This window comes from Cebidichthys violaceus, unplaced genomic scaffold (assembly GCF_023349555.1).
Source record: "Cebidichthys violaceus isolate CVI_PGR_0920_01 unplaced genomic scaffold, fCebVio1.0.p SCAF_20, whole genome shotgun sequence".
Classification (NCBI taxonomy): domain Eukaryota; kingdom Metazoa; phylum Chordata; class Actinopteri; order Perciformes; family Stichaeidae; genus Cebidichthys; species Cebidichthys violaceus.
This window is the reverse complement of record NW_027176373.1, coordinates 2,062,287-2,087,581: the sequence shown is the minus strand read 5'-3', so window position 1 is coordinate 2,087,581 and position 25,295 is coordinate 2,062,287. Positions and strand designations below refer to the sequence as shown.

The 25,295-nt window shown below is 40.1% G+C and overlaps 1 protein-coding gene across 7 annotated transcripts in view; it reads right to left on the bottom strand.

Moving 5' to 3' along the window:
* Positions 1 to 25,295, bottom strand: part of ncam1a (neural cell adhesion molecule 1a) — a 233,470-nt gene that overhangs the window by 14,637 nt on the left and 193,538 nt on the right. For 4 of the 7 annotated variants that reach the window (XM_068715643.1, XM_068715645.1, XM_068715644.1 and 1 more), the window contains 3 exons: positions 22,812 to 22,937; positions 12,209 to 12,333; positions 11,491 to 11,671 (listed from right to left, as the gene is read on the bottom strand). In XM_068715643.1, the coding sequence (XP_068571744.1) occupies positions 11,491 to 11,671; positions 12,209 to 12,333; positions 22,812 to 22,937 (432 nt within the window). Of the gene's footprint in view, positions 1 to 2,319; positions 5,399 to 11,490; positions 11,672 to 12,208; positions 12,334 to 18,101; positions 18,105 to 18,433; positions 18,482 to 20,660; positions 20,676 to 22,811; positions 22,938 to 25,295 lie in introns of those variants that run through there. The other 3 variants (XM_068715648.1, XM_068715649.1, XM_068715650.1) reach the window with 2 other exon arrangements.

The window sequence follows — 25,295 nt, the reverse complement described above, 5'->3', positions numbered from 1 at the left end:
AAATCATTGTAGTTTTGACGAACAGGAAATGGTGGGATGCTGGCGCTGACAGAAATAATTACACTGGGAATCACTCTAGAGCCGCCTCATCCCCACCGGCATACTGTTTTAATCGTAGCTGGAAGTAGCCTCTCTATTTCTTTTCTGCATTGCATTATGGAAAATACAGTCGTGTTCATCAACAGCACACTCGTGAACTCGTGCATGTTTTAGTATGCATAGTAACTTCTTTTGAGTGTACTTCATTTTGTCACTTTTCCCGTTTGAACACACTACACGCTGAAAATGATGATCTTAAGGGCTCTCATGGTGTGAGCAACCCGGACTGATGTGAATATCTGGGACTCGCCAGGAGTCACTGATGAAGCCTCTTATGTAGGGAAGGCAATATTCCACTAGTGCCACAGTCCATCGAATAGTTTCAACCTGATGTTGACAAAAATCATGGCTTGAATTTGACTATTTCACTGAAATGAAAAATACATATATTTTGAGTGCAGCTTTCATGAAGTGTAGACATTAGAGCAGGCAAATACAGACCATAGATGTGTATTGCATTGACCTTATTTTGCTCGATAGAGTTCCTACTATGGCTCCCTTGTTTGCATCCTCCGTCAGAGCTGTGCCACAGTGTGGCACTGCTCCTCCAATAACATGAGCTTCAAGGTTCCCTTTTTTCGTCTTGGGCACAAGGAAGCAGAGCGATGCTGACAACTGACTCCCTCCCTGACTGATTAAGATCTCTCTTCCCTCATATGCAGGAGGCGGTGTGCCTGGCTGGATGGGATTTATGGCATTTAAATGAAGATTTCAAACTGATGTGTATATTGGATTGGAAAAAAAAACCACCCTAATTTTTATGCAGTAGAGGATGAAGGGAGGAAGCAATGGGACTCCATAATACTGTGTATCTAATTCGATACAGAGTGACAATATTGTTAAACAGAGATGATTACCGTGGGCTATCCTGTGTTATGTTTTTTGCTGTATATGAAACGCTTCAGTCAGAATAAGAATATGAAATGTCCGTCTGAATCCCCCCCAAAAAAAACAACAACATGTAGTCTGCCTTGATGTGAAGTTGAGGAAAATGACAAGAGGATAAAAGACATGAGAGACAACGGTGGAACGTTTCAAAGATTACGGAATAAATGTCACTTGTCACTTCATTCACACTGAATTTGTATCAATATGAACACCTCATTAAGCACATCGAGCTAACAAACTGAGGGGATTGTTCAGGCTATGCAAAGAGAGGGGCGTCTCTTCTCTTGAAGTCGCTGTGGTCTGTATGCAGTGGGCGACTGCACCGTTTGCTTCGGGGGAAGAGAAACATTCTGTTGATAAGCAATGCAAGTAAGTCTGATGCACATATTTAGATGGAGATCCTGATGAGCAAAAATGAAAATCACTCAGCACTGATCAGCACTATCATTACTCAGTAGGCACTGATGAACAACAGGAGGGACTAACAAGTGACAAAGAACACCTCAAGGGTGTCGTAAGCTCTTATTATCCTCGTGACAGAACTTAGTTGAGATTAAACAGCCTGGGATAATAAATCGAAGGAATACAAGTCTCAGTTCAGCCAATAGAAAGAAGGCCAGAGGTGGATTTTTCAGAGATGACAACTGCCCAAAGGAAATTACCAAAAAGGCTAAACTATATATATATATATATATATATATATATATATATATATATATATATATATATATATATATATATAAGGTATATCTGTCTCTTTGCCTGTGTCCTTATTACTGTTTGGGGAATCCAGGCTTTACCACATATCAATGGTATTTTGCCTTCAGGCGTACAAGGGTGAAGCACGTTTTATGGCGCTCCTTCATCCTAAGCAGGCAGCGAGCCTCTCCAGCTACGTTCACCTTAACCCCCTGAAAGCCCTCTTCACGAGTTACAAATCAAAAACCTTTGACATTTGCTTATTTGGAGTTTAAGTGCTCTTTGCTGCAGGCTGCTTCAAATGGAGCCTCGTGGGACTGAGCCTTTCAAATGGGAAGTTGAGTAACATGGTATGCCGTCAAAAAAAATATATATTTTTTTGTAAATTTAGTGAATGATTTTGTATTTCCAGAGTCTGTTTTGTCTCTTTTAAAAAGTCATGGATACTTCAAGAGTTTTTTTTTTTTTTTTTAATTTTTAATATGACTCCTCTCATGATCACGGGAAACACCGACCCATCTGCACTCTGTCTTTTAAATATGCATCTGTAAAAGTTGTTCTCACTGGTCACCACAATGCAGACTCTGTTGTTCTTAGTACCGAGACAGACAAAACAATCACCATTCACATGTGTCTGATTACTGAAAATGTATCAATGCTTTATTAATTCTCTCACATCGAAGTGTTGTTGATCATGGCTGTAGGTGATTCTGGTCTCTCCATGTATGCATTGCATCGTCTTGCCTCTCATGACTCTGCAGGACTTTCATGACGTCTAGAGCAGAGTGTGGAACAAAAGTTTGAACAAATGGAAACTGTATAGATGGCTTTGAGTCCCCGACACTCTGACCGTCATTTTTTTGAGATTTGAGGCTCTTGATTAACATTGTTAGAAGAAGAGCTTTTTTTTTTTTTTTTTAAATGTTCTAAATGTATTGCTTGAGTACCTCAATAACAAGACTGTTTGACATCAATCGATTGATAAAAATGACACAGGTCTATGTTTGACAGGCAAAGGAAAAGTCTAACCATGTAAATTATGCAAAGCAGTCTCGGGAAAAAGAAAACGTCGGTATTGTACATCTGCAAACCATGGATATGTTGAATGTTACAATTTTAGAACCCAAAAGTATGCTTCATAAATCAGCCTTGTATCTCGCTAGCAAACATGCATAATGCCACCTGGTTAACGTTGTGAAAGCATTAGCTAGGTTTTTGGCGACAAAAACTTGGTTAACGTAGGAGAAAAGATAATATTTTATGTTCAATTAATAACTTGTTGTAACGTAACAACCGTTAAAACGGAACTTACATAAATGAATAACAACTGTCCTTGGCGAGCTTTCTCATTATATATCATATATACATAACGAGCCTAACATTAAAGTAACTAGCGTAAAGTCAACGTCGACTTATATTGTCTCACGGGACAGCAGTCTCCTGGAGTCAAAGTCCTGTGTTTCCTGACCAGTCCGCCTCCATCACTCCTCCACCCAACCCTTAGTGGACTTTATAGCTTGTTAAAGTCATTATTATACCACGCAACTTTCAATTAGTCGCTTAATATGCTACGTCTCTAGGTCTGTGCAGCTCTTGTTGTGCAACGTCACTTGCTCTGACTGACAACAATATCTAATGGTATCCGTTGTTTGCAGAAATGTACAATGCAAACATTTTAGTATTTAGCTTAGTATAACCAAAATCTGCTCAGCAAGCCATCGCTCTCATGATGCCGCCGCACATCTGATTTGCTCCAATGTTTGGCTAGTTGCATATTAAAATCTCTTTTTGTGCTATATTAGGCTGCTGGATACTTATGAAAGCTAATAAAAAAAAAAAGATGCATCTCTGGATGTTTTGAAATGGAGATCATACGACAGCATGGGTGAGAAAACGTAAAAGTAAAAAAAAAAAAGCTGTATTTTTGCACGGTTTGTTTGTTTCTTTCAAAAGGTTGAAAAATGATAAGATGACAGTTTCCTGTCTATATGATACGCTAATGTTTGTCTGATAATGTAATTGCGATTACAATTTTGACGCCTCCTTATTCGAACAGATATGATAATTCTGTTTTCAATAACATAAAAAAAAAATGACAGCTGAAAATCAAAGAGTATTGTTGTATAATTGCAAAGCCTCTATACGGTATATACCATTTGTTCATGTTTTTGTTCAGAATGCATACTGTATCTTCTTCTTTTAGGCTATAGCCAGGCTCCTAATCTTTCAACATCTGGGTGTAACAGTCGTGAATTGGTGTGATGCAACACTGAATGCAGAATACAGTCATTTCGTTAAAGCTCCAGATGACAAAAAAGTTGCTAAAATCAGCTTCACAATCGAGGCCTTGAACAGTCGGCACTGCGTCACACATCTTAGTATGTTCAGTCACTAAAGCTTCAGAAAGCCGTTACTTTCATGAAAGAAAAAAGAAACACAATTTATTTCAACCCTACAATGGTTACATGGAAATACACTGATATGTACTTACAAAAATGTCTCAGAGAATAGAATAATTTCACATTATTGAAAATGAAATTTTTTTTAGTGTTTAACAGCTGTTGCACGTTTTAGACATTTCTCTGCTTTCAGGTAAAAAGAGAACAAGAACCGTCAAAAACAAAAAAAAACAAAAAAAAAACAACAACCCCAGTGTATTTCTTGTATTTCTGGAAGGTCAGTTTGAAAAGAGTATGTACACTTTGTCACGAAACATGATTAGTTTTTCTGCCCAACCTTCTGTCCTCTCCTAACAAGGCGATTACATAATACGGTATTTGAAAGTGAGCATAATATAATGTCCAAAATTAATAAAAATCTCTTGAAAAATGAATACTCTGACCATAACCAATATTTTTTTTTTTTCTTCTTTTAAATCTTTCCTCATTTTTGTACAGCAGGACATTTCAAGCTTGTATCCAAAAAAACTGAAATTAGGCACAGCATGTGTACTCTTCACCTGGTTAACACATTCATAATGCTTGACTGGGGAGCTCCAAAGCAGCTGCATAGCACATCAATGAATACTGGATCATGCCTTGTGTCAGCTTTCATGCAGTGTTCATGCTTTTACGTCATTTTTTTTTAGACATAACGGTGGAATGATGTGTCTGTTTGATAGGCAATAAATTCCAAAATAAAAGTCTCTTTACAATTGCCATTTCTGGTTAGCACATTGTAGACACATAATCAAACAGTGTAAGGTAATTATTCTATTCATCACCCCTCTCAAGATCACATTAAGGCATTATGAATGTGTTACTAATCGTATCTAAAACAAAGCGCCAACACTTTGTCTACACAGTATCCCAACTGAGCACCCAAGTCCGACTTGAAGCATTGACAAAAACCTTCTAAAATTTCCCCTTTCCAAATCTATTCATATACAACATGAAAACAGATGAAAACAAAATATCAACAGAATCTAAATCCCCAAAATTTGAGAATGATGCAAGTACTGAGCACCCTGTAATAACGTCATGAAACCAATGTCTTGATTCTTCATAATTTTTTTTTTTTTTCATCTTGCGTGTGACTGCACAAGGGTCAAAAAAGGCATAGAAAGCAAAGGATTCTGGGCCCCAAGATTTCAAAGGCTTAGACTATCCTCTGTCTCCTTGAACAGAATCAGTTTATGAGAGCCAGAGCACAGTCAGCATGGACAGCAGAAGAGCTGCCAGACTGTAGGTAACACATCGGCAACCAAGGGTAGCTGAGGTTATCGACCAACCACAGATGACAATTATAGTATTTCAATGTCCACAACAGAGGGTTTTTTTTTGTTTTTTTTGAGTGATAATCATAACACAAGTGACAGGAACAAAAAAAAGAAAAGAATAATAAAAACACAAACAGAGAGAAAAATTTGTGTGTATGGCAATGTCATGGTCCATAGGTGTCCAAGAAGATCACACATGAAGACAGGAAGAGGACACGGAGAAAAGGGGAAGCAGGAGAGAAAGAGGGAGAGAGATAGAAAAATAAGGTCAGAAATACAGAAGTACAACTGAATTTAGGATTTAAAAAAAGGAAGTCTAAGTTAGAGGATCAAAGTAAAAAAGAAGCCATAGCATGTTAGCAGCAAGGCAAATGACACATGGTTCATGGCATGCATGGGTGGAAGGCCACACGAATGGAGGTCATGGGGAATGACAACAGAAAGGAAGATGTTTCAAAGACAGCACAGTCCAACCTCTCTGCTTTAAGGTTCAGTCTCAACAAAAGAAGAGTTTTTTTCATCAATCATGGTGCAGATCAGCGGCAGAGTTTAGGGTACGAGAGATGACAACCTGGATGTGAGAACACATCCACAAGTCAGGCTATTATCTGTCATTTGTAATGGCCAGTGGTGTAACGTAAAGTAAATGCAATCGTATGCTTGTGCGTCACTAATCCAAAAAGCCTCATTGATTCACCCATCGGGTCATTAATGGAGAAATTATGGACACAGTGCGGCCTCTAGCTTTTTTTTTTTTTGTGTGTGTGTGTGTCTTTGGAAGCATGAGCTAAAGGTTGGTATGTTGAATGACAAAAAAAAATGATAGGTTCAATATCCAATCAGCAGCCTGTGCAGCGATGCTGGGGTGAACTCACTGTGCAAAAGCAGCACCGTTATATTGAGAAAAAAAACATAGTAATTATGAGATATGGATTTTACTCAGATCAATTGTTTTGTAAAACTGAAGCGGGGGATGCACACGACTACTGGCAAAACAACAGCACTATGTTCATACATTAGCTGCATTTTATGTTCTGATTTACATTTTGCCAGATTGCAGATACATTCATTAGAAACGTTTTCTCTTTATGCCGATGAAATTTGGGCAGCATTATGTTTCCTTCAAAACACATTTGCTGTTGCAATTAGTAGTGAATGCTCAAGGAAACGATGCTTATGTTTACATGCACAAATTATTCCGTTTTTTTTTTGCCTTTATTCAGAAAAAGACAATATTTGCTCTAAGCTGTTTACTTGCCAAATAAAACTGAGTATTTCACCAACATTCACATTAACATGCAGCCGTGCATGCATGCATAGTCCCGTGGATGCATTTAATTTGTGTGTCCACCCCCGAACAAGGGATCGTTATTTACTTTCCATTGGCATTGTTTCCAAGAAGCCGATAGGTGATTTCAACTCATTAAGTGCCACCACCATGTAACGCGCAATAAGGAAGTCATATCACGTATTTCTGGGAGAACAGGCTGGTTTGAAAGTAGCTGTGTTTCTCCTTCAAACCAGAAATTTGTACTTTTCTTTTTGGGGGATGCATCTCTGCAAACTGAAGGCTATGGTTTGTTTTTTCGATGCATAGGAGGCCGGCGTAAACTCTGAAAACCCCCCAATTTAGACATATTCCTAATTGTGTGTATACACATCCACAGAACGCTCCTACAACGCGAATAATATCAACATATCCCACATGTCTTAATGGGAAAACGCCCACTTCGGAATTATCCAAACAGAATATGCTGTTTACATGACCCGAAACAAATTTGAAATATTGTCAGATTTGGAGTATTTTGTGAACGTAAACAGTCAATATTGGAGCGGCAAGTCGTCTCGTAAAGGATAGACATATTACAGGTGGAACAAAAGAGCAGAGATCAGGTCAAAAAAAAAAAAAAAAAAGAGTTTTAAAAGGGAAAATGTTATTTTGACGCCTTTTTTGTTCACTAGATTCTTTAGCGGTGGAAGCACTAAGATGTCTACTGTAGTCGAGTACGGCACCAGACAGATGGCTGGTGTGCACACAGGCAGAAAGGAGTGGGCGTGGCAGAGTTCACAGTAGGGCCACTTCTTCAGCTACCATTACACCACTGGTCACGGCAGGGAGAATGGCCCATGCAAAACCACACATCCAAAACAAAAGCTGGTTATGAAGGTCAAAGTCTATGGCATGGATGGAAGGGTGATCTCACGTTATCAAAACCGCAGAAGTTAATCGCTGTGATTTGTAGTTTTACTCCAATGTCAGCCTTAGCTGGGGAGATTTGGATGGATCAGTTGTAAACACACCTGCCCCTTCTGTGTCCATACTAGCAAATTGACTGTTTGTTTCGACACTTGTTTGGCACAGGAATTATGATGAGTTTTATCTCTCCACAGCTGGGCAGCATTTCGTCTTCTATTACTCCGTGGCACGAAAAAATGCTGCCCAGCTGTATCTGCAGAGAACAGCAATTACACAGGCCAAATTATGAAAATGTTTTTGTTTTTTTTTACACAAGAGATCAATTTTTCCCAAAGAAGAGTCAAATTAACACCGAGATGCTTTCATAGATCTTTCATTCTAATAGGCATTCACTTATCAATATGTGTTTGTGGCTGCTTTTTTTTTTTAAGTATGTGTTTGAAAAAAATGAAAACAAATGAAAACAGATTGAAACTCAACCTTGGATCAACCCGGCATTGGCAATTTGTGTCCCAGTGCCAATTTAGCGCACAGAGCCAGTGTATATATTTTTTAGAAAAGAGCAGCAGTTTTAAGCCAACATTACCAGGAACAGCTGTGAAAGCTGCTGAAATTAAATGCAGATGTTGTAGCTAAAAATAAACAACCTCAGCTATTTCCTCCACATGTCTTGAAGTGAAGGAAAAACAGCAGCAACGTGTAAGAAATACTTGACATCCCAAAACAACAACAAAATAAACATGAAATGAAAGTAATTACGGGAATTAAAAGGGGGACTGACTTGGATGAAGCCCATGTGAACCTCTGCTGTGGTAGTATTACAATGATCCAAACCTCCCACTGCTATATGGCTGTTGCCCAGCAAAGCGCATGAAAAAGAAAATAACTGGGTTCTTTTTGTGCCATGCACTGGCAGCCGTTGCCTTTAAGGGGTCTCCAGTAAAGAACAGTCGAGATTAATCCAGCTGGAAGTGGCACCATGCAAAAAGGCTGTTAGGGCTGCATCCCCACTCAACTAGGCCACACACTGTATATTCAGGTCAGTCCGGAACCCTGAACTGTGAATCCCACTATACGTATCAGTGGAAGAGAAAGATGGAGTCTCATAGACTGAATAAAAAGAAGAGGAAATGTGGAAAAAAAAGATGAGCGGGCGGGGCAAGATGATGAGATACGTGTTGAGGACCATTATCAGCTGTGGATTCGTTTTAGGATTTAGGGTTCATCATTAGAATATCGACATGTTTTACCAATACGTTCTGACTCTTGACTGGTCAAATACAGAGGCTTGGTCTGTGGCCTCGCAATTTAAACTATGACGCTCTAAGTAGCCCTCTAGCGTCACTTTTGGTTGTGTCAGGGATGCTGGTTATTATATGCTCATTACATGCAAAGTGTCTTTTAAAAGCAATTTAGGTTCAGGCAAGAAAACTACTGCGGGTCAGGAAAGGATTGCGTTTGACTGACTTACGACTCACCAGACTAGTGGCTCACTTGAATGACGATACTGACAACTCAAATGACTAACGACCGACGTGACAAGAAGACGTCAACGATGACTTTTAGTTTCAGAGGGGACACGACCAGCGGTCTCCTGGGTGAAAGTCCTGCGTTTGTTTGACCAATCCTACCTCCCCTGCCCTAAGCAGACTTTTGTCTAATTATGACGGATGTACATTGGAAACAGTTGGACTGGCACATGTTGACCCTAAAGGGTTCCGTTACTGTAATCGTACTTTACAAAAGCACCCATGTGTTGGAAACATACATAGTTATTAAACTAGGTATTACCATCATGGTCCATCATGGTCTTTAGGTCGGTGCACTAAACGAGCAATAATATATTGTATCTATTATGGGGCATTACTTAGCATGAGGGCATGATTCAGTGGTAAACATAATGCGTTCACAATGGTAATCAATAATTATTCATTTTACTTTTTCATAAATGTTTCTCATCTCTCATAAATCTGACATGTGGGACACCAATTATTTTGCTTGAAATCTAGTTTGTAATTTTGGTGTAATTTTTTTTTTTATTAGATCCCTTGATGCTCACTTGACAGTTGAAAGGGGAAAAAATTATTTGGGCAATCAAAATCTCTTTTGTGTGGTTTGAGTGAAAAATAGGCGAAGAAAAAACCCTCAAACTGAAGGGGGAGGATGTCAGAAAGACAGGAGAGGGAGACGGAGAAAGAAAATCTGACAGGGTTCTTTTTCAGTCGAAGACAAACAGATGAGTTGTTTTATAGCACAGGTATAGTGCAATGGGGAGGCAGCCCAAGTTAAAATGTGCACCTTACACACACACACACAACAACAACAACAACAACAGAACAAAAGGCCGACCGTGACCACATGGGTAGAGAAGTATTTGGTATTAACTGGACAAAATGCTCCGGGTCTGACTGATATCTGGTCCGACTTCATTGCTCACTGAACTTGAGCTGTAACGGCTGCTTTACAGGAGCTGCTGAACAGCAGGAGAGCAGAGCACCATGATGCTGAGCTTTATCTGTAACAACAAAGCATCAAGGAGGAGAATATATATATATATATATATATATATATATATATATATATATATAGCCAATGTATGCATCTGCTCTTCATATGGATTCAATAGTTACTCTTATGCAGACTTTGTCTCTGAAAGTGAGCACAATATTTTAAAATGCTAATAGGGTGCTCCGTGCATGAAAAACACTTAGAAGTGTACTTCTCCAACAGGAAAGGATTAGGTGGAGGAGACATAGCTGGAAACGAGCCGAGGCTTGACATTTAAAGTTTAAAGAAAGAGAGTACAGGTCGATGGTAAAAAGGAATATAAACTTTGGACGACCCAGCTTCAAGTCGTGACTTACGTATTTTTACTTACAAGAAAGTTTGATTTTTCAGCAACTTTTGAGGCACGCACAGCACTCTTACTGCTCGATGACAACGCATCGGCTCATAGCTTTGTTGTCTTTGTTTGTCAGCACACCTGAGTGCATCTTTCTCTACATTCACTCGTCTTTAAAGGAGAACTGAAAACCAGAGTCAAATTCCTTGCATGCTTGAACTTACTTGGCCCATAGACTCGATTCTGATTTCATTGTCTTTTCAATTGTTTTGTCATTTAGTTCCCAAACAGAATTGTACATCTCTACAAAAATACTACAGAGAAACTCTGTAATTGTTAACTATTGTAGAAGAACGCCAAATTGCTGTCTGCTTTATTGCATGGAAATAGAAATAGGAATTCTACAGTCCAATAAGTAACGACTCTCAGGCCAAGCGTATTGTGTTGAAATAATGCCCCACTCTGCTCATTGGCCATAATCTATCTATCATAATTAGTCTGCATTGAAACTCAGCCATTCCCAATGTTCAGTTTAGTTTCCTGGACTTAATCTAACATTAATCTCAAACAAGGGTTTACTGTTGTAATTTTAACCATCAGTAAAACTTTTCATTTGATAATAAAGTCATATCGCCGTAACGAAAATCCTTTCAAGTTGGAGGAATATATTCGTCTCATTAATCACGACTGCAACACCCTGTATGCACTTCAGAGTTTGTGCTCATTTCACAGATTTCTGTGGGACTTTGTCTTCTGTATAGGCTGCGATGTTACATGCAACTTTGTATTGCTTTTAGCAAATACCATAATCCTTGAGTTCTACTTTGTTACAAACTGCACAGTACAGTAAACAATGCATCCTCCCCAGACGGAGACAGATGAGTCATGTCAGACCCTTACTCGCAAGCCAGCCAGCAACATTTTTGGATAAAGACCTGGTAAATAGTCAAGGATCCAAACAATAGAGCCTCTCTGGTCACGGTGGAAGCCTTGGTGCACTGTGGCTGCTGTGTGTGGATGCTTCGGGTGAGATGATGGGAACAGTACCTGGGATGGTAGTGGGGTCTGTAGCTGTTCTGAAGGAGATGACGCCGGGCTCCGACTTGCCCTGCTGATTCTCTGCCACCACGTGAACCTCATACTCTGTATTCCAGTCCAGGCCGCTCAGCATCACATACTCACTGTTGTGGGGAATGCGGATCTCTGGTTTCCAGTCGGATACGTGCTTCTGAGGAAAGGAATGCGGAGGAGACAAAAGTCAAAGCTGGGTAACCAACTGGGATTGTGCTCCTTCTATACAGACACAGAGGAAAAAGGCTCATTTCAGATTATTTGAGAATTATTATTATTATTCTCAAATTGGCCAATGCGCATTGTTCTTCAATAAGCTACACAAGAGTTTACAGCACATTTTTCAGTTCCACACAAAAAAAAAAGCCATGTGAAAAGGAAAATAATGTGCTTGTGGTTAGAGGTGGTTCAGTTTAACGTGCTCAAATCTGTATTAGTGAAGCGTCTTGGGGGCAACAGACAACCCAGAGATGCCAACTCCTTCCTGAGAAGATGATTTAGGAGGCAATGAAGGTCCCCAGGCATTGAAGGACCGCTTCAACATTCTGATGAAAGGGTGCTTTAATGTGTCTGAGAGTTGTTGTCAGGCTAGAAGTTTATTCCTGCTTTCTAGTTGTTTTGGCAAACATTTCCAAACACTGTTTATTTCAGCTGCAAAGTGGTACCAAGTTACCTCCATGCTCAGGATACTCACAGCCTTGTATCTGACCAGGTAGTGTTTAATGGGGGAACCGCCATCGTCCTGCTTGATCCAGTTGACCTTAAGAGTATTGCCCCTTTCTTGGACCTTGACTTCTAGTATGGGGGCACTGGGTTCCCCTACACAGGACAAACCAATGAACCGTGATTAGTATACATGTATATGGCGGTTGCATTCACACCATTCTTTGCAGTTAGCTACTGTGCTTCCAATCAAGGAGCACAACACAGCCAATCAAATCCCTGCAGATCATTGGCTCCAGTGCTCCATGCTGTCATATGTTGACCATATCCATTATCCATTGGTATTATCTCATCAGATCTGCGGCTACATCTGACTAGTTTATGTAAGAGAGTGGTCAAATTAAATGCAATGATGATCTTTGTCAAACACACACTAGGAATTAGAAGCTTTTAGCTTTATGTTTACACAGGAGTTCCAAACAGCGAAAAGGTTAGCTGGGTATTCTAATGCCCACTTTAGGATCTATGTCTCTGTTTTCCTGACAAGGACTTGAGTCTTGAGTCACAAAGTGTTGGACTTTGACACAGGAGTCTTCTGTTTGTTCACTGTTTCTTACCAAAAGTCATTTTTTGGATTAATTTTCACCACAACCACAATCATTTCCTAAACTTAACAAAGTACATATTTTAGCGCAGACCACAATCTTTCCTTAACGCGACCAAAAAAAGTGTTTGTGTCGAAACCAAACCAAACTTTAACAATGGCAGATCAGGAAACGATCATTTCATGGTGCTTTAGAACAGTTTTGGAAGGCACTGATAACTTGTTGGGACCAACATGAACTCACTTTTCAAGCATACAGTGAGGGAGTATTTGATTATCAAAGATATATTTTGAGTGGAATATCCTTTTAAGGGCAGCTTGAAGGGTCTGCAACCCAGTTTCCAGAATAAAAACGTTAGCATTGTACGTTTCTGCAAATCAGAGATACGTCGAATCTCAGCATTTCTGAACAAAATATACGTTTCAAACCAACATTTTCTGTTTCTGTTTTAACACTTACGGTTTCAAAACTGCATTCTAAATTAGGTTTAGGTTTAGGCAACACAAATAATTGGTTAGGTTTCGTAAAAGACCATGTTTTGTGTCAAAATAAGTGCGTGACTTTTGGTAACACACAGGGCACAAACACCGGCCTCCACCGGGTGACAGTCCTGTGTTTGACCCATCCTCTCCACGCGGACTTAGATTAGAACGTATTAGTGAGACGTCAAAAAAAAAAAAAAAAGAAATCCGGGATAAAATATGTTCCCTTGAAACATAATTGACGGTGCAGTTTCGTAATGTGGGAACTTAATTTTCAGGAAAACAGGCTGGGGACAGAGGGCCGTGGCAAAGAGCTGTTGTTCTCCTTGAGGCTCCTCATTACCTTCTCTGCCCTCCTGAGTAATGACTGCTGGGTCACTGGATAATGAGCCTGTAGGCCTTGGTTACTCTATTACTTTTGATAATACATACATAGTCTTGTGCTGGGGAAGGCTGAGGTGTTTTGCCTGCATGGCCTTTAGTCTCATGCCACTGTAAGGGAGGAGTCTAGCAAATCCAAACTCATTAATTATGTACAGCGGCTACACACAGTTAGCCTTGGGATCATGTTATTAAACTGACTACTTGATGATGATACAGCCTTTGCCCTGAGCTAACAATCTGATAAGAACAGCCCACAAGCAGGTGGCAGAAGAAGAAAGAAAAAAACCTCTCATTATATCTTACATAATCAAAGAAAGGATGAAGATTTGAATGCATGCTTTTGTTGGGAGGTCACTAAGTAGGTAAGGATTGAAACAACATTGGCATACATTTCAAATTGACACAGAAAAAAAAAAAAAGCCAGTAATCATGTTTCCACACCCAATATTCAACATTTCAAACTCTTTGTGGTTGTAGTTAATTAAATGAATAATGCATGAAGGCACTTTTTCTTGTAATCATCAGAGCGCACTGGCTGAAAACAAGCATTCCACTAGACTGGAGTGAGCATGACAGATGCTGGAAGTGAATCAGACAAGTGTTAGTTAGTGACAGAAGCATTTACATGGTGGCAGGTAGACATTTGGTACATTGAGCATTGTTATTCATAAGCATCTGTCTTGGTTAGGTCTTTTTCTTTTTTTTTTGTTTGTTTTCTGTGGCTAAAACAGAGAAAGAGGTGGTTAGGATGAGAAGCTTCTCCATGCAAGCTGGAAATCTTGGGTGCTGCTACACATACGGAGGGGAAACATGTGGAGCGCCGCCCAGCGACCTCCCACTGACACACACTGTCCTGTAGGGGGCGTGGTTTCCACATGTACCCCCGACCGAATACCCCCTCGTCCCCCAGCGTACGCTGAGACATAAAGTGGATAGAATTGAACAGGAGTTATTGAAAACATGCCGATGGGTACAGTGATTCTTCGTTTGCGTTTTTTGGAATTTTTCAAATTGTCACGGTTCCGTCTGATATGACGTTTAATGCTGAAAGATAATGTAAGAGTACCGCTTAGCCTATACTCGCTATTATCAATGCAATGCTTCACTGTGCAGCTTTAACTTTAAAATAAAACCCTTATGATGAATTATGCATATTGCTGGTATACAAGTAACCTGCAAAAGCGTTTTATCATTCAGAGCAAAAGTCTTTCATTCTCAGAATTCTCATCTATTTGACATTATTTCTATAATTCTAACTTTATTCTTAAACAGGTCTCTCAAATGTCTGAGATTACTAAAACTAAACTTCGTATTACTGTTTCAATCAGTACATTTAAAGCATCATATTCACGTTTTTTTTTTTTTTTTTCTTTTTTCAGTGTTTTATGCATATGTAGAAGAAGATGTGACACCAAAGACACAGCCACATGCAGACAGGACTGACTCTTTGGGGAACAGCAGAACAAGAAGAAGAAGGACGCAACAAGAAAGTGGGAATAAACTTGCATGCAGCAGTAATGCAATGGGCCGCTGTCCAATCAGTGAAACGCTGCGAGCTACTGTGTCATTTGAGGAAAAGTTGAGGAGGAGGACTGTTTAACAGTGCATGCGATGCAGATTTCAGTCAGGGGCGCTTCGTGAGCGTGCTCTTGGGATGTTTAAATGCCATTCAATATGGTGAATAACGAAAAGAAACATTTTGATGAAACAAAAAAAAAAGATGATTGTCAAAATCAAATCTATGACTTTAATAATAATCAAGGTTTTATATAAACAAGAACGACAAGAAAAAACACACCAGGGATTCACAAAATATAAGTGTTTGGATTAAAATGTATCTAATAACCCTGTTGTTCCTAATTCTTTGTCCCATAACTAATCCTGACTAATATGCTGCTACATGATGTTGTTAATTCTCTTCCAGCTAATCCAGTTCTTCATTCATAATCTTGTTTTTTTTAGTTTTCTTTGATAACATTGATTATTGAATAAATGGAAAATAAGAGAAACATTTAATCCATCCTCTGAGTCACGTTGAAACGGAACAATTCTAGCTTCTAGTAACCAAAAGTGAGATTTACAAAGACAGATTACAATTAGATTTGTTGCATCATTGCAATTTACTGCACCTAAACGGAACAGTCTTGTGTTGACGTAGTTCCCTTTGAACGTGAGTTGAATGTCATGCTGTAACAGATCGCTTTAGATGCATCTTAGCTAGCTCTGGAGAGCTCAAATCAGAGACCTCATTTCCATAACATGTGACATCTGGTTATTATTTCTGGATCAGAAAGAGTTAACAATGGCATTAAGCTAGCTCAGCTAATTAACCACAGAGAAGAGAATGTGGCCCTGGTGTGTATTTCTCCCATTATCATATTGCCAATATACTATTAATTTTTCATAAGGCACTAAGAGGAGATAGTCTTGCATTGTTAATTAATGACTGCAATGGAGAATTGGCAAAAACATCATTGTTGGCTGGAAGGAAGAAAAGGCCTTAAGATGAATGAGACGATGAAATAGTGCATGTTTACTAAATGTTCACTACATATTTACAGAATGGCTTTAAGATGGATGAAAAATGGCCAAATAATAAGTGAAAGGGTTCTAATGTTTCGCCTATGAATCTAGTTTAACAAAAGCCTTCTGAAAGATCATGGCTGATCTTAATGATCTCAAACTAAACAAAATAAAAATTACCTTCTGTTGGCCAGCGAAGACGACATCATCAGCACCATGCAAGAGCCACATGACAAAGTCACATGATGTGCACGCACATGATGGTTTGATAGGGAAATACAGGAGAAGGAGGGAGGGGGAGAGGCGAGGGGCACATGGAAAACATAGACAACAGTTGTGAAATGATGAAAACATGTCAACAGAATAAACAAATGAACAATAATGTTAAAGACAAAATGACACAAAAGGAACACAAACAACCGAGAGAAAAACAATAATCGATAAATAGATTTTTATAAGAAAATGAACACGTTGCTGAATATATGAAGTAATTCCAGACTTTTAGTTTTGGTTCTTGGAATACTAAATAAATGAATGAATTGATTTTAAGATATAGATTTTTAGATACAACCAAAACTGGACATCAAGAATTGCCTCATGCATTCACATAATCAACAGCTTTTCCTCGGACACATTTTCTGTCATTCTAATGTTTTTAGATAGCAACATTAATTCATTCCAATCTGATTTTGAACTATGGTGCGCTCTAACACCAAGTGTGCCATTTTAGACAAATTAGAGGTATAAAAGAAACACACAGCTGTTTGTTTGGCTTCCCAGGGACAAACTAGAATTCAGGGTCAAAAGAGGAAACTCTGCAGCTTTGAGAATACAAATCTTGGCAACTGAATACGATTCACAGCGCAGCAGACAACAGCATGAACACATGAAACATCAGGAGAAATACGGTCTATAAGCATTCGTGACATTTGCTTTGAGTGATGCGCTTGCAGAAAACACACTATGAACAACTACATCCTAGCTGACGCTAAAGTAAAGCCACATGTTGTTAGAAGCGAGTTCAAAGGGAGAGATTTGGTTAGGAACACCGCAAGGACATACGATCCTCACACAGTACAGGAGCTCAGGTAAAAGAAGCGACGACAGACGGACAACAATTACCCCGTTGACCTTCTACCAAACACACAAGTCACGTATGTTTACATACTGTTGCTCTCGAACGTTGCTTCAGGGAATTAAAGCAATAAGTAGTTTGATGGGTTAGTTAGCTTGAAGGTGCAATCACTTATAGGTTTACTGGCTCTTTGCACGACATAAAATGACAAAACATCAGCAGTGGCTTTCAAAGTGTTGCTGACACTTGCTGAGTCATCGCTCCTCTGTTATCTCGATGACTGTGCAGGATTTCTACTTCACGTTACTGCCTGTCAAATCCTCACGACTAGTGTGAACCACGCTGTCGCGAAGGATCGATGATCCGGTGCAATGATGAGAAACATAGACGGGCTCTCGAGAAAAGTCAACGACATCTACGATATGTAGATGGAAGAGCGGCAGAAACAGGTTTGGTAGGTGGTGGGAGGTGGAGGAAAAAGCATTACTGCAGGATGGTGCCTCTGAGGTCAGAATGGCTCACCAGTGAACCAATACATTGAGAAGAAAAAAACTAAATATATTGTTGAGAACAGCCCATTTCCAAACCAATCAGTGCTTAACCCATTGGTTGTTGACATCAATGAATAAAAATGCTAATTTTGAAGATATAAGACGTAGTAGGTGTCAGCATGGATCCTGTCACTCACTGCTTATGCCTAAATGTCGTGTTGCCATGATTATGTTTTGCGATACATCTATATGAGTCTTTAGTGTCCGCTTAGAGTTCTGTAGACCAGGTCTACCAGGGTCTTCAACGGTCAGGTCTACCAGGTCAACACATTGACAGGTCACTGCAGGTTTACAGTAGTACAACCTTCTCTAAATCCACTGCACCGAAATCAGAGGAGTCTTGCTGTGATTGGAGTCTTCATGGACAGACACATTGTGTTAATGCATTCACAACAACAACACCGTAGTCAGGCTGTTAGAAGGGCAACCGTCATGTCCTTGACACGTGTTAGTGAAATCATGGTCTAGTGTTAACACAGCTCATTTTGCTGTCGCTATACTCTACAGAGGCGAGCTCCTCCTATGAGCCACACCAGAAAGACATGAACATCTACACTAAAGTGTGAGGCCAAGCAGGTAAGAGAGACAGAGGTGAAGAGAGACACACACACACACTGCACACCGCGGCATACTCACTAAGAGCCACACTGGTGGTGGCAATAGGGGGTGGTGTCTCTGATGAAACTGAAAGATGGTGAAAACATGGTGAGAAGAGCTGGAGCTCTCTTCAACAAGAGCAACTCCCTGCTGGGTTCGCTTGTGTTTTAATACCGTCTTCGTGATTCATTCCAGTGGTACAATGTCTCCTCTTGTTTTTCTTTCCCGTACCTCTTAGCAGGACCTACTTTAGCGAAACGCTATTTGCAGACTATTTGCGCGACAGGTCTGGACCACTCGCGAGCTACGAGCGTCGCCATGTGGAGAGCCGTTGAGAGGCAATCAAAAACGCTGCCGGCTGCCCACTGCTCCTTAATATCAAAGACGGGGGGAATGTTGAGGACAAATTTCCTTACATTACGATATTTCCTTCCTTCTAAGTTTAGAGCTAATAACTATATCCATTAAAGGAACTTCTCATGGAAACAAAGCAAACTTATTTCTAGTTCTTGCCAGACTTCAGTTGTTTGTTGAGCATCCTATGCCGACTTCCTATTTGTTCAGCAGTGGGTGTAACAGCATCAGCTTCCTTTCCTTTTGTACCTAGGCCAATAGAATTTTGTTTTGGTACTTGCGGCATCATTTACAGCAACAACTAGCAAGTCATTTCACATTGTCAGATTTCTTCTCTAAGTCTAGCTTACGTTCTGCTGAAGCAGAACACACACACACACACACACACACACACACACACACACACACACACACACACACACACACACACGCTGGAAGTCTCCTGAAACAAACACCAAAGGTATTGTTTAAAATATGCACATATATATAACTCATTGGTCCAAAATGGAATGCTATGTATATATGTAGCAACAGAAAAGGTGGAACCAAAAGCATAGCTCAGTCCACAGAAAGCTGTAGCTCCTCACCACCTGCACCTCGACAGAAACTAGGAAACTACTTACAGTTAAGTAAGCACAGAACAGTCAGTGCTCTAATGTGACCTCTGAGACACAATTGTCATCAACTGTAATGGCCAAATTGCAGTGCCAAAATAAAAGCACACTGTGAGCACAAAAGGGGGAATCCTTAAGATGTCTGGGCATTGAGGGCCTGAATATTCAAACCTTATTTTCCCAGACGGGGCCGTTTATGTGCGAGGTTGCCCTGCTTCTGATATCATTAGCAGTAAATATTCTACTCTCACGTTGACTATCACAAAGGCAGTACAACTCAGTATTCCTCTTTGTGCTCTCTACAGACAGCGTACCTTCTTTAAAGGCCTGATATACAGTAACGCTCATTGGCTAAACTGCTGCAGTGCACAAGCTCAATGTAATTTATACTAGTGAGACACCAAGAGAAGGATGCTAAGGGCAAGCAATACTAAAGAAGCAACGGTGGCACTACGGACGAGGGAACAAATGACACACTTGCTACAGACTGCGCTGTAAGTCAAATCAATCTATCACACTGGAAAACAAACCTGAGGCCGTATTAGAGTAACGGAATGGACTGCCGTCTGGAAAATTAGTACAACAGGTCATGAAATGAGTACTGATATTCCAGTAAGGTGAAACACATTTCAAGGTTTCTGTGGAACCCTCAAACCTTCAAACAGAAAATCAATGCTCTAATAGAGTGCGGCAGGGATGACTATATTTGTAGGCTAGCATCGTACTGGTTCCATCGAGAAAAAAAAAGAAGCCAATAGCCGTTGGATTTTGGATTATTGCCGAAAATAAGCTGTTATAATGATACATAATGATAGTTAAAGCAAGATTATCTTCACAAAGGAACTCCGCTTTTAAGATTTTTGAATTATGAATGAATACATCAGTTAAAAACGATTGGATATATGTGAACAAACTACACCACTGTATACATAGCAAGGCTGTAAAGGCAGACTCGTTATTTAGCTACTTGTTCACAATCACCTTTTTTAAGTCACAAAAGCTTTGAAATTCACGAGAAGGGTTATTTACTGACGTATTTTACGTTAAAAATCAACCAAGCGTGTGTTAACCGCAGACCTTATTTTAGGCTTCTAAACAAAAAACTAAAAAACACTTAAAAAAACCATTGACTTTGAGACGATGGAACCTGAAGTGCAAAATGCTAACTTATGTCCAGGTTTAAGGACATATTTCTGCAGCACTCTTTAGGGAATGGTCAAAGAAAAGCAAATAAATGCGGTGGAGTGTGAAGTAAGGAGGAAAATAAAGCAGACAAGACAGGGAGAAATGAAACTTACTTGTGAAAGAATACCCTGGGAAGTCCAGTGGAATACAGAACAGATGGGAAACCATGATGAGGAAACAACAAAACAAAAAGAAGAAACAAAAGACAATGAAATGAGAAACATGAACAATGAGAGAGGGCATCGCTTTACTGCCACGCCATTAACCCGCCGCCACACTGGTACTGTGTCTTATTACACTCTTTGTCTCCAGCAAGTCTCGCTTCTCTTTGTTCTGCAGCTTTACTCTGGCTTTGATAATACTGCTACTGTATTACCCTCAACATTAGAAAAGTCTTTTTTAATGATTTCCCACTCAGACGTGACCTCGGTCGCGTAGTAGCGTTTCAGCATTTTCTGAAAAGAACACTGGATGACAATCTCATGCTTCTCTGAAGTAAAATAGCACATCACATGACAACGTGGATGCAATTTAAACCGATTCCTCCATGTCTGTTAGCATTTTATTTCTGTTAATGATGCACTGAATTAAGCTTGAGCTCATCCTTTATGTTATCCATAAAAAAAACAAAAAAAAACAGTTCCAGTTAGACTGGTGTAAAATCAATAAATCCATCAGACACTGAGTTTTGCTGGAACATCTTGAAGTAGGACAAAGCCTCTTTCTTTCAGGAATCAGGATGCCGAGGAGGTTTTTTTTTTTTTTTTTCTGCAGAGGCAGTAGGGTGATGAAGCACAGATGGAAGCACGGCATAGAGGCTGGTACAAACTAAAACAAAGATTTATTCATGAACCTGATTTGAAAAGCGGACTGAGAATTAGGTCTGCTGTGCCTAACTGGAGCCTTGGTGCACTCCGCTCTGCGCTGGATAGAAGGAAATAAGGACAATTCTGGTTTATTATGATTCTCTCTAGAAGAAATAATCGCATGAAACCCACAAAGTAAATTGGGAACAGCGTCTGACACGGCAATTATCACCCATACTGTCCATGTAAGCATCCATCATAGTTTACGGACAGACTTTCATGTGTAGTTTTGAATCGTTCATATTTCCTGCACAATGAGGGATTATTACTAAAAAAAGATCTATTGATGTTTATTAAATTCATCACACACAAATGACTCCCCCGGTGTGTAAAGGCCTTTGTCTATGCAATGATATCGTATCATGTTACTTACTGGATGAATGTTAATCTTAAAGATGACTCTTCTCTTTGTGTACAGCATTGACCCTGTCAGCCTAGAGCCAATTTTGGACCCTTTATTGGGCCTAATTTATCCTTCAATGAGAACGCATTATGTGACACGGCGCCGCACATAAATAAACACGTAATTGTCACATCTGATGTCGAGCCGGCACGTTCTGATTGACGACAGGTGTTGCGCACCTGCTCTTTGCTGTAAGGTTGCAGATGATGCCATATGCCTAACGCAGCTGTGATTTGACGCCAGATTATTCACCAAGTTAAAAAAATAAAAATGAAATGGTGAGAACACAGAGGGTGGCGGCAAACTTCCCTCATCTGTCTGACAAGTAGGTATTCTCCTTGGATCTCCCCCCCCCCTAGTCCCCGTCAAGGTGACTTCATTTCTCCCAAACACAGACAGGATAGAACATTTCCTCCACTTCCGACATTTCATCATGTGCTGCCGCTTCCTCCGCAAAATATATAAACAACCTTCAGCAGGGCTTGACCCCTGGCTGCTATGTTAACAATGTGCGCCGTTACTGAATTATACATAAAGAACTGACACTTCTTCGCATGGCGGAATAAATCAGCTATAGAAATGCACAAGTGCCTTCCAGAAAGCTTTCACTGAATCACCTGAGTTGTGGAATGGAAGGAGGCATGGTGTGCCTTCAACATCGCAAACAGGAAAGAACATTAGGAAAGAGGCACATAATACTGTCCAGTGATGAAGGACACAGGTTTTACTTTGCATAGTTTACACTATTAACCAAGTTGGATTATGAAGCGGCGCTGGGAATCATCGTTCCCTCTGGCCTGGCTGGAAAAAGGCCCGCGCTGGGAGGGGGTGGTGGGGGCTTTGGCGTGAGAACAGAGGAGAGTAGGGGCGAAAGCATCTGGCCTCAGCGAGACATGAGCAGGCAGTGGAGTGAGCAACAGCATTAGGTTCAAAGCATTGAGTTCAGATGTGCGCTTGCTGAGGGCAGGGACACGAGCAGCGAGGGCGGTACTTACGGACTGGCTCGGTCTTGAAAGTGCTGGGCAGGCTGCTCTCGCCTTCGCCCTTGCCGTTGATGGCCGACATCTTGACCTCGTAGGTGGTCTCTGGCTTCAGGCCGACGATGGTGATGGCGGTCATGTCTGTGGGAGGTGATGAGGCGGCGTTAGTCCACGCAGGTATAGAGGATGGACAGAGAAGGAACAAGGAATAAAGGCAAAAGATATGCCGTCAAGGACATTATGCTTTCGGCTTGGTTTGTCCTATGGATTACTTATTTTTCACTTGCCTTGACATTGTGAGATTGGGCATATTTTCTTGGCGGAAGTCTGAGCTCTCCGAGTGCTCGTCTAAATCTTCATGCGCTAATGAGTAGGCTGAATTAGAACTCACTTATTCAAGCGAAATGTCTTTTGTGAAAAAACTAGTACGAGCTTCTTTGTCCAAAAAGATGCAAACATTGGTCTTATTGGGCATTCAACCCAAACGTCTGATCAGACATTCTCTCCCTGGGTCTCCAACATTACACTCTTTATGGCTTTCGTTTGCTTATTTTACGCCGGCTCTCATTACGTTCACTAACATGATTTTTACAGAATATATTACATCATATATTTCCTGTTTTTTTTTAATGTTTCTACCAATCTGTACAATTTCAGTTTTCGCTAAATAAAAACACGACACAACTTGCGTAGTACTTGCTTTGACTAATAACTGGACTATTCACTATTTCATCACCATTGGGATGAAAGACGGATACTGACTGACATGGCATGTAATGGTCACCAGTGAACACGTGGGCGAAGAAGACCAGCATCATGAAGAGCAAATGTCAAAAAAAAAGGGCAAGTTGTTGTAATTACAGTGAGATTTTGGTTTATGATCACTGGCATATTTAATAGCATAATACGATTAAAGATAAATTGTCAAACAAATTGTGCAACGTGTAGTACAGAGAGAACGCTATTAGGCAAGCATGCTACTGTAATCTATAAATGTAATTTAAATGGGTGAAGGGAATTAACTAATCATACGGCAATAAAGCATTTTGATAGCTTCAAATATAACATGTAGTTTGAGAATAATTACTTTAAGTGTGCACTTGTGTTGTAAAACATTTCGTTAGAGAGACACTGTTATTACCATATTAGCACTGTTGAGATTTCAATCAGGATAACGCAGACACACACACACACACACACACACACACACACACACACACACACACACACACACACACACACACACACACACACACACACACACACACACACGTGTTTCTTGACCTTTGACATAAAGACCCACTTGACTGATATGTCCCTGTGTGTCACAAAGAATAGGTGACTGCTTGGGGATATAGCAAAAAAATACAGAGACCAGACATCCAGGTTAGTCCGGGATTGAAATAATGAATCATTTTATACTTGTTTTCAGTGCCGGCAAAGACGTTTGTCATGTTCTGTCTGACTCATTATCACCTAACCCAATAAAAAAGAAAATAAATAAACAATGCACCACACGCCTGAATTCAACACTAATTTGTCTGTGTGTGTGTGTCAATCAATCAACGTGTAAGAACGCTAATGGTTAGCTGTCATGCTGAAGAGCTAGCCGGCCTTTTCTTAAGGTGATGCGCCTAATGGTGCTTGCATGTGCGCGTGAATGAAGGTTCGGTACACTTAAGGGTTCTGGCTGGGGGGGGGGTTTGAAAATATGTTCAGCCTGATAAAAAGCACGAGGCCAAATTAATCCATGGCTGGGCTTTTAGCACCTCCAGTATCAGTAAAACTGATGTCACTGCAGAAGCCCTTTATGATCTGAGATTCCCAGTCGGCCCGCAGTAATTTATCCATGATTACCACACGCTGGTTCCCTCTGCTTCTCTAAAAGGTTATCTCCACAAATCATAACAATCGTTACAAATTCGACTGAGTTCGGTGTGCGTTAATCATTGTGTTTCTACACAGTGCATGCTTGCTGCGGCATCAATGTGTATTGATGTCAGAGAAATCAATCTTTTAAGCTATTATGGAAGCATATAGGCTCTATGATTATGGTTAAGAGCTCAAAGCTGCAATATGTAACTAGATTCACAATGCCCTGGTCGATTTCTAACCTCAACAGATTATTTGGCCAGGCTTTGAGAAGTCTGTCTCTGAAATGTCATGTCACCACCCAAACAAACATCATCTTTTCATTTTTCAAATAGAACCCTGATACAGGGAACATATTTTGACTTGTGTTTTGTCTGTTTCGATTGGACAACGGTGACACTAATGCAACAATTAAAGGATGTGGCTTGAAATATTCTTTATTTTGGTGAACAAAATCCCATGAAAAGACCAGAACAATGTGTTGTCTGTGTAGGCAAAGACAAAGACCTTATTTGTTAGATTTAGAAACACATCATTGAGTTAGACCGCCGGTTTATTACCATGCAATGTGGTCATGGTAATGCAATTTCAGCCAATCCCACAGAAACCTTCCTCCTTCTCATTGTA